The 14103-nt window shown below is 33.5% G+C and overlaps 1 protein-coding gene across 2 annotated transcripts in view; it reads right to left on the bottom strand.

Annotated features, from left to right (window-relative positions):
* Positions 1 to 14103, bottom strand: part of LOC118182861 (multidrug resistance-associated protein 1-like) — a 158332-nt gene that overhangs the window by 69362 nt on the left and 74867 nt on the right. For both annotated transcript variants that reach the window (XM_085816624.1, XM_085816625.1), the window contains 3 exons: positions 13755 to 13839; positions 10383 to 10579; positions 4750 to 4929 (listed from right to left, as the gene is read on the bottom strand). In XM_085816624.1, the coding sequence (XP_085672750.1) occupies positions 4750 to 4929; positions 10383 to 10579; positions 13755 to 13839 (462 nt within the window). The remainder of the gene's footprint in view (positions 1 to 4749; positions 4930 to 10382; positions 10580 to 13754; positions 13840 to 14103) is intronic.

The raw sequence follows: 14103 nt of genomic DNA, 5'->3' as shown, positions 1-14103 counted from the left end.
ACAACTATTCCACCACCCAAGAAACAGAGAACTGAAGAGAGACCTAGCCCTTCTACTACCCGGACGTCGGTATCAAAAAGAAAAAATAATTTTCAAACTCCAGCGTTTAAGAAAAACAAGAATACAGATGAACCGGGTAAAGAAACCGTGGTAAAGAGAAAAACACCACCTACAAAGGATAGCAGGAGAAATTACACATCAAGGAGAACGCGCACACGGCCACAGAGTCAGGTGCCAGCAAGGCCGCCGTTCCGGAAACTGAAACGGCAACAGGAGGCACAAAAATACGAGGAACAGAAGAAATTCAAGAAGGACTCCAGACCGGAGGACGTCAAGACCAGCCGTCCCAGGGAAAAACGGAAATGCCAACAACCAGACGATTACTCCGCCAAGAGGCCAGCATGTAGAGGACGCAAAAGAAAAAGTAATGTGGACGACACTCGGAGGGCAGTAAGGAGAAGATTAACATCCATGAAACCTCTAACTTGGGACCAATTTTGCCAAAAACGAATGACGGAGTTTCAAGCATCGAAAACTCAAAGATAAGTTAAAACCTTCTATAATTTTTTTTCTCTTTTGTTCCGAAAAGTTATGCATAAGTACGAAGTTCTATGTTTTGACGAAAGTCAATATGTCTCGGTTGAGACTTAGTTTTGTTTTACTTTATTTAGCTAAGGCAAAAGTATTATTTTCTTTAAGTGTAAAAGCTAAAAACAAGCATTTTCTGTTGGTCGAAAGACTAATTCTGTTATGTTAAAGCCAAAATTTGGCCGAAGATAAAAATAACTTCGTATTCTTGTATTAATAAGAATTTTAGTTTCAGTGCCGCCAGTTTGGCGAAGATTGAGTAAAGTAAAAATTTATTTTCTCTTATTCATTTTATGGTAAATTGTAAAAATCATATGTATTAAAAATTTTGTAAATGTACGCAAATACTTGAATGTTATGTAAAAGTAGAATTTGGTCTAGAAGCATAAAATTGTAGATGCTAAAAGTGAATGCTTAAAAGCAATGAAGTCAAAATTTAAGTATTAAATTGTAGATAAAATCATGCTTTAGAGCGAAAGCCTGCATGTTTAAAGATGAATGAGGGGGAAGTTAGAATGAATGTGTTTTGTAGGGTTCTCCACCTACATTTGAATTTTTAAGAATATTAAAGTAGCTCATTAAGTTGTAGAATGTCGAGTAAGGTGTGTCTATTTGGTCGTTGAATTCTAACAAATCATGGTGGTTAGGGGAAGTGTTGTAAGACTAAAACACGAATATTCCCGTTTGACACCACACACGGTGGAGAGCCAGGGTAAAGTTAAATTAATGCTTGAAAAATTGAATGAATGTGAAGTAAGCAATAACTAAGAAAAACGAATCGTTAAAAACAAAAATTTATTGTGTCAAGAAAGTGTAAATTATAATGTATGTAGAAAGATACTGATACTTATTCCTTCCAGATGCTGGAAGGAAAGACCAAGATTGATTGATGAAGTCCAGGAAAAGTTGCCGTAAGAAGAGAGCTTTATAACGATCAACAGAATTTTAGTATACAATTTGTTACATAAGATGTTTTTGTGTAAACGAGGTTCTCGCCATTTAGTTCAGAATTAGAGAAACTTACAACAGGTCGTTTGTAGGACCTGCTTCCAAGTTTTCCAAATTCTGGCAGCGGCAAATGTAGGGTTTATATTTATTTTAACTAACATTTATTTTAAGTTTAAACTATCTTTCCTGTCAAGCCTTACTTTCCCCTGGAACTGCCAATGCCAGAATATGTAAATTTTAGTAGAACGCGCAAGGATTCAAATTATCAGCGGAAGTATTATGATTTAAATAGAAAGGAAACAAGTTCGGTGTGTGATATTCTTACTTCACGAGCGCGGAGGTAGTTAGCGAGAAATTGAAGAACCCCGCGTTTCGGCCTATGTGCTTGGCGGGAAGTAGTGTTAATCGTTCAAGTGAGCTTCAAGTCTGCTGAATTAGCAGCGGTATTGTAAAACGCGGCGAGTTAGTTATTTTAGAGAGCCTCGTAGTTAGAGTCTTGTCTTTAGTTTCTTTTCAGGTTATTATTTTTATTTGACCGCCGAGTTGGCGCAGTCTGTGAGCGTCAAGAGCACGCAATTGTAATTTTTACGTTGAATAAAAAGGGACTTAAACCCTTCACAAGACTCTGTATTTTATCCAGTTTTCACAGTCACCTCTTGGTTGCGTGCAAGTTGGAGGCGCGCAACGTTACAGAGCATACAAACTCACATGGTATAGTCGATTTCGAACAGCTTGAGTCAAAATTTTGGTACCAGTAGCCATCTGAAGGTATTGTTGTATGAAAGTGGCGTTCATAGTGCAATTTTTTCTGGCCGTTAGTTTTAAATACCGCTCCTCATTTTGTGTTATTGCAGGCGTACGAACTCGTCCTGATCTTCGGCAAACATTTTCAGTTTCCCAAAACCGATTCAATAGTCTGAAAGTGGCACTTTGAGAAACTCCTAACGCTTCCACTATAACGGATTACGGCTAATCTTTGGAATATGGTAACAGGTAGTTTGGCGACATTTTGGTAAGGCGATAAATGTTACTAGCTAGGACTTTAGCAGTGTACACGGATATAGTCAAGAGTGTGCGCAATGCCATTTTTGTGCAATTCTGGGATGTTTTTTTAAGTGAAAATAGGTAGACGTGTACATGGATGATACCGTGTATGTGCAATTCGTAAAAACGCGGCAAGCAGTGGGCGATTCTGCACTTAGTCCCAATTTCGCACCTAATCTTCGTCATGATTAACTTTTGTTCCATAAAAGTTCTAGCATAAGCGTAATTCGGCTAGCAGATTGTTGGAAAAAAATGTTGGAAATGTTGAGTGAAAAAAAAAAAAAAAAAAAAAAAAAAAAAAAAAGACTTTACTTTGTGAAAACGAAATGGCGTCCAAACAAAACAGGTTGCTGTAGAAGGTTTGGTCGCCAAATTTTCGCCAACAAATCGCCAAGTTACCATAATCCAAAGATTAACCCGGATTACGTTTGATCCGTGTCTAAACAACCGATGGCATTCCAGGCTACCGATGCACCTAAATCATATTGCTGAAATATTGTATTCACTGTTACAAAATATTTAACGCGTGCCAACTGATTTTAATCACCTCCAACACAGGAATTCTGGAGGTCGTTCTCCTACACAAGGAATTCTGAAGGTCGTTTTTCATTCCTTATTTAAAATATTTAAAATGCGTAGTTTTTGACGTCACAGGCAAAATTTGCACATTCCCAACTTTGTAAACGTTATAATTTTCCTTTTTAACCTCTTTTATATCATTTTTTATTTAAAAAAGTTTCGATTATATGATTACTTCACATCCAACTCACAATATCTTTTAATTATTTTGAGAAGTGTATTTCAGGGTATCAGTGTGTATGCAACCGCATACATATTGATCTGGCTAAAGAATTCAACAATAAAATAGATTAAGTTTGACGCGTAAACAGGTGAGGTGGCTTATACGTTTTAGTTCAAGTTATACGGTATTTTCTCCTCCCTACCGCTTGTCTTCGTGGTGTAACTGGAAGCACGTCCTGCTAGCCGAGGAAAATCCAGATTTTAAATCCCAAAGAGCGCATTGCTGGTTTATCATGTTTCTTTCCTCCGAAAAATTCTAAAAGATTCTACAAGGTTAGGACATTCGATGAAACTAACTCCGAAACATTTGTTCGAATCAATGGATAAGAAAACTGTCTGCTATAGATAGCGTGAAAAAAAAATATTTCTATCATTTCTTGGATATGGATTACTCACTTCCGGAGAAATCTCAGCCTGGACCTTTGCTCCGAAATTTTCTCAGAGGAAATATGCCCCTATCTGGTTGATAGCAAAAAATTGCTGATATGATATGTATGTGCTTGTATATTGGTATGTTTTAAGTAAAGTTTTAAACTAAAAAAATTCCATTCTATGCAGATTTTCCAAAACATTTTGTTAGGAATGAGGCTAAAGTATTTTTTTCATTTATTAGATGCGCTAGGGACTGCAGGAATGAGAGGACTAGAGTTTTTTAGTTAGTTTCTTCTTTGTCAGGATACAAGTATGGAGGAAGTATCGATTTAAGCCCTCTGGCCCCTCATTTTATTTTTACAACCACCAGAAAATAAAAAGATATACACAATGAGTGCTGTGGTATTGAAGAATAGCAGCTAAATATATATTTTCATTCAATGTCTTTATGTGACGCGTACGTCGTGTTGTGAAAGTGCCAGAAAACTAAAAGTTTATAAATAAAGACATCATATGTGTCATCTACCATATGACGATCTTTTTTAGAGCGCAGACACCACCACTATGAGATATTTATGATTCCCTGTCAACAACAGTTAATTAAGTTTTCATTCTTATTAATATAAAACATAACTGCCACTGAATCTGCCTTAATCACTGGATTCTAACACCGTTTGTCAACAGTAGCTGAGGATTGATTACACATTCTAATAACTCAGAAGAAAAAAATTTAAAAAACGTATCTTTTTTGTCTCATTTAAAAATTTTAAAAATACATTTTAAGGTAATTTTGCTAAAAATGTAGACTAATATTTACGTTCGTGACAGAGATTGTTTAAGAACTTTAAACTTTTCTTTGTTTGCACTCTTTGCCTACAGTTTTTTAGTTAGTTTCTTGCTCTACATAAAAGTAGACCACCAGAATGTGAGTAAATATTTTTTAAAAAGGAAGAAAATAGATATAATAAAGGAAAAAGAAAAAAAATCAATACAGACCTTTTCCCCAATTTCGGTGAGGTCTCCTCCAGGTAAGACCTTGAGATCGGCTTTGAGGCAACACCTGTCGAGCACATCGTCATACTTAGTTCTCTCCATCTGTCGCACAAAAAGTACGTTCTGACGCACAGTGGCGTTTTGTATCCAAGCCTGCTGGGGTACATAAGCAAGGCGTGCTCCCTGAAAAAGGAAACCTCAGAATAAGCCACAAATAATATACTTACTGCTCAACAAAGCGCTAAAGTATTTCCGCTTACGGGTGTATGTTCTCTATGGTTTATATTTTATATTCCTCAGAGGCAATTCAAATCCTATCTTAGTCATTTAGTATGTTTCTTCTAGCTATGACTAACGTTTTCTTCCCTGGGATTCTGACATATTTTTTAGTATCATTATTTCAGGGAATCAAAATATAGTCAACTTCCGATTAACTAGGATTGGATTAACCCGGTATCAGATTAACTAGGCAAGATAAAAATTCAATTTGTTTATTGCGGAACGATGGTAATAATTTACTACAGTTCATTCCTGATTGCTTAGGATAATATTGAAGACAACACCAACAGTTAACTCAAAATCATTGTTAATCCGAAGGAAGTACATAGCTAAGATAATTAACAGAAAAATATCATTAACAATTTACCTGCATTTTTAATCAGTTGCAGGCTGAATGCAAAAATTTGAAAGCAGGTGACAGACCAATTTTTTTTTTCACCAAAATAAAAAAGTTTTTTTTAACGAAACAACTATGTTTAGCTAAATTTAAATTTTATTCACTAAATGTTTAATAAAACATACATAAATGGTAATAATAATGACGGAAAGGAAAAAATTCCAATTTACATTTATTTCTGTATGAAACCTTACGGGTGGGACTTGCAAGAAATTTCTTTTGGTTACACTTTCTAATTCAAACGTATTGAATATTACATAAAGGTAATGAATACTAAATATTAAATTTTCGGATTGACATGTATTTCAAGTGATTCTAATACGTTGAATCAATCACTAAATAATTTACTTTAAATTTTACTAAAAATAAACGAACTACAAAAATGTTTTCAAGCGGACTAAAGCTTGAGAATAAGTAATGACAACCTTTTTTTTTCTTTTATTTGTTAAATTTTTCTAGGACGCATACAAAAAAGACTTTGAAAAAACTTTGTATTTGAGTTTTAACTCAAAGATATTGTTCAAGTTCCGAATATTTTTTTTCTTTTATCCAATTTATAACTTTTTGTTTTCACCTCTAATGATGTTTATTCTTCCTTTATATTCCTTATATTCTTTTGTTCATTTTGCTTTGAATATTGATTTACGTAACCAAAATGAACTTATTTTCCATATTAAGCTGCTTGAAAATTCGAGCTAGTTTTCAATAGTATTTTTCTATTAATTTTGACGCGGGTTACTCTTCTTTCCTTTTTTTTTTTTTTTTTTTAACTGCCCTTTCACTAACCATGATTTTGAGTTAACTATGGACATGGTGCCAATTATTTTTCCGGTTAATCGAGAATCGGCTCTACATTGTAAAGAAACCGGAAGACGGTGGCAGTATTTTAGAGCACATTTACTATCAGTTCTTTATTCAGTGAATGAAAGCTATATCTAAGAAATTCTTAAAATTAAAGAAACCTTTGTTTTCAGATAAAAGTAAAGAAACCTATTTTCAGAAATCCATTATTTTTAGTTAGCAGGTGAATTGCCTTTTGTTTAGATTTCAAGCTAAAACTAAATGATATAAATGGTTGATTTTTTTTTTTTTTTTTTTGCTATTGACTTCAAAGAATATAAATGATTACATACTGTAAATGCCTTTCTGAAAATTGAAAACCATCTGTGCACCCATTGAATCTTCTAAGTGAGCTTATTGCGTAAAGATAGCTAATTAAACAAAGTGAGCTTGTTTAGGAAACAATAAATAACTATAACATTCATTTGGCACTAAGAAAAACTTGTGCTTTTTCTAATTGTATGAAAATATATTCTTTTTCAGAAAGGATCAAGCAATCTTCTTCCGCAAGTGTACCATATTTTCTATCCCCTGAATCTGCAGGTTAAAAAAAAACTATATATATATATATATATATATAGGCATAAAACTAAAAACTATATATAGGCACACACACATATATATATATAGGCATAAACTTAAAGCATTTAAAGTTAAAAGTAAATTGGAGTCAAAGCAAGGTAATTCCTCAAAAATATTCATAATTGCAACCGTGTATAAGAGGTTTAACACAATATCTAAACAAATCAGAATTAAAATAAGTATTCATAATAGTACAAATTCGATAAATAAAAATGCGAAAGCGAAAAAAATATACAAGATAATACAATTTAAAAATTAACAGGTAAACAAATTTTGTTTTTAATTTTAGCTTCATATTAAGTTTCTTCATGCATACATATATAAATCAGTGGCTTAGAAAACAATTTGTGTAAGAAATATACATTATTGTTGAGACAAAGATCAGCGTATTAGATCAAATTCTTCATGGCTAAGATCGTTGTAAAATGGTATGACTAGATTTCCTGGACTTTTTCCATAACTGGTTAATATAAAAACTTACCTGGCTAACCAGTTTGAGTAACCAGAACGCTGTTAATAATGATGTAGTTTTCAGAAAAGAAGAGGAAACTTTATTAATAAATTTAGGCAAGAAAGGAAAAACAGAGCTTCCGGGGAGGGGGAATGTTTTATTTTGTTTTGTACAGACATAGGTTTTCCATACTTTTTCGGTGCTATGCACCCTTCACATATCAGCCTACTAACATTCACAGTGGTGTTAAATATTTGCATGACTTGCTATAGTAACGCCACCGCCATTGATAAAAGGTGAAGAAGGGCAGTTCAATTCGGTTGGTTCACAGCGAAGCAAGACTGCCAAAAGAGCATTGAGAAGATGTCTGCCGAATGGATGGGTTCCAGTCTCCAGTCCAGTCCGGCCCAATTCAATTCCAGCAGACCAATAGCTTAGTAGAGTCCAGTGTAACTTTGAGAGCGATTTATGGCAGGAGAACCAAGTGGCTCTTGAATCTATGCAAGATGGGATCTTCTTCCTAGTTGCTGAATAGCTGCCAGTTAAGGGCGATCATTTCCTCGGATTTTAACTTCACAAGAAGAGTCTACACCTAAGATGTTATGTTTACTTTGGATGTTAAGTTTTCACCTTTGAAAGTTTTTGTTGTTAAATAAACCATTAAGATTCTGATCAAGATTCTGATCAAAATTAAGATTCGAAGTCAGATATTTTCAATCAGGATTAGCTAAGAATAACGCCTAAAATCAACAGGTGGTGTGTTAGGTTAATTTAGTAAAAATAAATAAATTAAAATAAATTTCACAAATAATTTATGTAACATATTTTAATCAGGCACACATTGTGAACGATTTTATTTACAAATACTGTAAGGGATTTGCAAAGTGCCTATTAGATATCTTTCCTATCGTAACATCAACCCATTGATACTACATTACCGAAATTACAATGGCTAACCGTCATTTCATTGAAAATATTGCAATATTTCCCAGTATCCCAGAAAGCTAGCCAGAGGAACTGCAGTCAATATAGATTAAAGCAACTGAAACAGACGGGTTTCATTAAAGAATCAACTATGGAGAGTAACTGCATAGCAAAAGTAATTCTTCTCACTTAGTGTTTAGAGTAATGCATAGGATAAGCACTAAAAATGATTTTGCTGCTTACATGCAACGTGTTTCAAAACTCCTGCCACAATAACTAGTGAAACAGCATCTCAAAACAAACCCTTTTTATCATAGAATAAATGGTTGCACAATATGAGGTCACGCGGCGTCTTTAAGAACGCAAAGCTATGGGGTGGTTGCAAGCCCACGAACAAATTCGTGATTTTCACTTGTATCGTTCTTATTCTTTTTCAATTCATTTTATTTTTTGTATTTGCATTTTAATGTAGTTTTCTTGCACGTGCTTCTTATATCTTTGTTTTTCAAATGAGGATTTTTTTATCTTAGTGGCAACGCAGTTTTCTCAACCAGCTTTTGGTTTATCTCAGTCTTTTGCCTTGTCTTCCGTCATTCCCTCAAAGGGATGTTTAGCTCCAGACTTAAGTATTTCAGGTTTCAGTGATTAATTATAACTCGATTTCAATGACCTTATTTTCATTGCGCTAGAGATATCGTGGTCCACAGGATATTTATTGTCAAGTCAACAGGTTTATGGTTCATAGCACCATCATAAGTGACTTAAGGCGAACATCATCATCTGTTTTTGGGTGACCAAAAATGGCTTGTGTTGAGGAAATGAAAACCACCGCGTTCCACTGCTTAACTTGCGATTAATTCATTTTACAGTAAAAAGCATATTATTCATTGTTTTCTATCGCCTCTCAAATTTAAATACATTATTTATATATATGCTAATACTGCAATTAATCTTGTATATGTTACAGTGAAACACCGAAATCTGGAGAATGTCGACTTTCACCGGTGAATGTCAACATTCACATAGTCTCTTGGTGTATGTCCGAAATATTTTCCAAATACTCTTATTTCTGACTTACACCGGTCAATGTCGACATTCACCATGTACTAATGGTGAATGTTGAACATATAACAATATTATATTATCTTCTCCGTCATTTAGTCGCGAATAAACGCACTTGAGACTTGAAATAAGAACTTAAGAACATGAGAACCTAAAACACACAATACATTCAAAATGAGAAAGGAAAATAATAGAAGTTAAAAACTTACTTAATTACACAGTACGTTCTAAATGAGAAAATAAAATAACAGTAATAAAAAACTTAATTATGTGATTCAAATCTTATTTATTGCAACAACTTAAACTATTATGGCACTTTATGACCTCTCTTTTCGACTTTCACCAGAGCATATCTGTGATTGTCGACATACACCGGTGAGGGTCCGAATATACAAGAATGTAGTGAAATATTCGGTCTTTTACCGACATATTTGGTGAATGTTGATATTCTCCAGTGAAAGTCGACATTCTCCAATTTCGGTCTTTCACGGTAACATATATACGCAGAAATGCAATGGAGTTGGATTATATTTTCTTAAACTATTTTAGTAGTATTAAAAGACTATAGTGCTTAAGTGCTTCTTTTCTTTCCCTAAATTGCCTAGTGTTTAATATATGAGCACATAAATTTAATTTTCAGTTTCTTTCAAACAATTCCTTTTATACCCTAAAAAAAAAAAAAAAAAAAGGGGGGGGGGAAGATTTCTTTGAAAAATGAGGGTCTTAAAACAGTAAACATGGCTAAAATATATGGACTGGTTTGTGTTGAGCTGCCATGTACTATAAATCAAGAAGGTTCAGAGTAACCTATAGTAACCTATAAATTCAAGTTTTCTGTGCGTGACACACTGTGCCGCAAAGGGTTAAATGTCCAAAAGCTCTTGAAATAGACAGAGCTTTATTCAAAATCTAAAACAATCTAAATTTGCATTTCTGATTAATATTTCATTTTATATTGGCGTGTTTCTCTTCCAATTAAATAATACTAATTTTTCTAGAAAGAAAAAGTCATACCACATTAAACTTAGTTTAGTAGCTTGGCTAATGTGAAAATTTTATGAAATGATAATTTTCTCGTGAAAGGATATTTTGTCTATTTACCTTCATGACACGCACAGCGCCACCTGTGGCGTGCATCTCCCCAAGGATAGAGGAGAAGAGGGCACTTTTTCCAGCACCCACGCGCCCCACCACAGCCAGCAGACTTCCGCGAGCCACGGAGAGTGTGACGTCACGCAGGAAAGGCGGCTCCCCATTCGTCCAGCTGAAGCTACCGTCATCGATCTCTACGGCGTTGCCTAGGGAACGAGAGAACAATAGAATGATTAGTTCTGTCTATTTCCCTTTAATACTAGTCGCAGTTCTGTCGCATCTTTACCTCCTTCCATTTTCCGCGGTGAAGCCTACAGTAATTGACTCTTTCATCAAGGATGCACGTGATAATTCTCCGTGCCAAGCGATGGAAAGAGTTCAGGATGACGTGCCAAAGGTAACACGCAATGCAACTTTGACACGTGAAAAAAATAATAGTCCAGAAGTAGCTTCAGAACGTGTCACTCTGTACAGTATAATTTGCAGCAGTCTGCTTCACTCTATTCACATAATTAATTGAGATTAAAATAATTTAATGAAAAGAGTAAGTTTACTAGGAAATTAAAATAATGAAATTTCCAAGTGTGAAGGTTTAAATCTCATTTCTTAAATAACGAAGAATCTGTATTTATGCATATATGTATGAACGCATGTATATTTCTCGCATTGGGGAAAAAAGGCGTCAGATTTTCGTCACTGTTTTCCTACTATACGCCAAACTACAGTCACCAAATTTTGTATACACACAGTAATTCATTCTAACCTGAGCACTTAAAGCCCGAATTTCGAATTTGCATATTATTTATTTCACATCTTGTGGGAATTTTTGACATTTAGATTAACAACTTCGACGATCTGAAAGCAGTAGGTCCCACCAGACAAAGCGTAAGATATTTATTTATGTTTCTCTTTTAATCAGAAAACATAGCGATTTAAACCTTAAAATTTTTGTCTTTGAAATTTAATTGACTGTTTTAAGGCTTTTCCCTTGTAACACAAATGCAAACAAGTACAATTAATGGACGCAAAGAGGTAGAAAATACCAAGCTATTGAGGCACGTTGTAAGCAATTATAATCTTATCATAAATATCAACTGTAATTTTCATTTAAATGTGCTCTCACAATCTTATTCGCCCTAATGAATGATGGAAAATAAATACCATCGTTTTCTTCATGTTAGAAAGAAATGAAATGAAGACATCGGCGATTTCGAATGAATCTTTATCCTTGTTAAGGCTAGAATGGCTGGTGTATCTGTAATTCGAGCAGGTGAAATCGTATTCTACGGTTGTGGTAGAAATGGAAGTCATAAAAGAAATTGTGTTTAGTGAAATGTAATGTAATGGTAGAGGAAAAGGCTTCTAATCGCAGAAGAACTTATAGCACTGTAGTTATAGCACTGTGAATGAAGCGTTATAGCAATGTAGTAGATAAATGTAGGTCACTGCCGCACATGGTATGAAAATTTGCACGAGAGGCTATTTCAACTCATTTTAATCAAAACTCTGAGCGCAGAGTGAATCACATTCGAGTTGACTCACACATTCTATGATTCCCATAAGCTCATAATGTCAGATCAGTGGTGCAAACATTGCAGGTAGTAGATGTCAGTTAACAGTGGAAAAGTGTAAGTCTTAATGAATCACTATTCTCTCTTTTTATTGCAAGAATAAGCAAAAAGAAGAAATACGTATGCAGAAAATGTAGATTAAAAAAAACTTAACCACAGTGTTTCATTTTAATTCTGGAAACTTCATAGCTTTTTGTAAGACACGTTTTGGAATTTGATTATAGGCCTGCTTGTTGCATCGAAAAGAACAATTAATGTTTCACGTTATCCTATGGTATTACATGTAAGATATTTTTCGTGCTCAGCAAATGGGATCACTTATAAATTTAAAGAACATGAAAATAAATATTCTATCTGCCATGTTATATTCGTTATAAAACTGAAATGATTCAAAAATATATGGAATTTTCGAAGCGAGCTCGAGGTCATCGTCTTCCATTTACACTGTAGAAAAAAAGATGTACAAAATTATTTTTTTATAGTCTAAACATTGGCATTTCTTTCCGAAAACTACTGACAGTACTGTACGCCCAAAGTGCACTAACGAGAATTAATAAATAATTAAACATTTTGTATATTTGCACTTCTGACACTTATATATGTGTCTGTACGTAACTACCAGTAGAAAAATAATAGTCTTCGCCTCCATTTTCACGAACTTTTGAACTCAATTTTCAAAGTAAATCTAAAGCGATATGGTAATTTGAACATCGACTTAACTATTATTTAGGAACGTATTCATAAATAAGTCTTAATCTCATATTTAGATTCCTCTACAGCAGATGACCGTAAATCTTAAAATCGAAAAATGAAGTAATTTTGAAAAACAAACACAATTTTGCAGCGCTTTTAACTCAGGCAAATGCATCAGGATAGAAAACATTAATTTTACCAAAGAAGAAGTTTACAGCCGGTCAGGGAACGCATAGAGATTAGAATAGGCAAAAATTCAAGCTTAAATTGTTTGTCGATTTGCATTAAAATCCTATAAATTTCTAGAGATTCTAATGCAGTTCCTCCTCGTAAAGAAACAAAAATATTCTCTTAAGATAGATACGTAGAAATTTCCTGTAAATCAAATGTTACTCTAAATTTGAATTTTGCCAATTCTTAAGTTAAAATTGATGTAGTTTGTTTCTCATATCTATAAATAGTTATTTTTTAATTATTTATAAACTGCTGTTTAAATCTAACTAGGTTTGCTCTTGAATATGATTACCTTTTAAAGGATTATAAGTTCTCCAATCAATATTACCGATATCTTTATTATACAGTTGGTAAGTCGAAATGGTTGATATCTGAACTGTTACAAAGGCATTAAGCACTTACGGAGGATGACAGTTATTGCTTGTAATTTATGACTTTCTCTTTAATTCGACGTAAAAATGAAAACAAAAATGCTCAGAAACGTTAAGTAATTTTTCATTGTATTAGAGAGCGGATGAAAAATTCTTCGTGAGCATCCTAGATGAAATGATAATTGTACTGGGTTTGATCCACTGGGCCATTATAATCTCCAGCTTATACAGAAATTCTTAAAAATATTTTTCAGAAGATTAAAGCATTATGCATAATAAAACATTTATAGGTAAAAACGTAAAATAATTATCAATGCTATTATTTGAATTATTATTACTAAAAACGTGTGAAATCATGTCGTGTACATCGTTGTTTTATTTTTAGGATATTTTAAATAACAATCACACACAGAGATTCACAGAGAGAAAATTGCAGTTTTTTTTTTTTTTTACTGATCAGTGCAATATTTTTAGTTTAAGTTTGTCTTGTAGTAAATAATATGAATACATACCCTTAACAGTTTCATTTCCTACGACATTTGATTGAATCTCTTCACAAAGAAGGAAATCTGCTAGTCTCTTGAAAGAAATTCGACTCTAATGAAACAAACAAACAAAACAAAAAAAAGACTCATTAGTTAAGAAATTTATTCTTTTGGTCACAGTTATGTTTTTGATACAAATTATTTCTGCAAAGCTTGCAAAGATTATAAAATAGAATAACACAATCAGTGTTGAGATTTTGACAAATACGTTCACATGTTCACCAATCACACGTTCTAGAAAGTATACAAAAAGTGATATAGAAATGTTCTAAAATGACTAAAGTTACAAAAAATACAAACGAAATACTATCAATAC

Source organism: Stegodyphus dumicola, chromosome 5, assembly GCF_044657685.1.
Source record: "Stegodyphus dumicola isolate Sdum_Otavi_A_Nest chromosome 5, ASM4465768v1".
Lineage (NCBI taxonomy): Eukaryota > Metazoa > Arthropoda > Arachnida > Araneae > Eresidae > Stegodyphus > Stegodyphus dumicola.
This window is presented reverse-complemented; position numbering and strand designations above follow the sequence as displayed.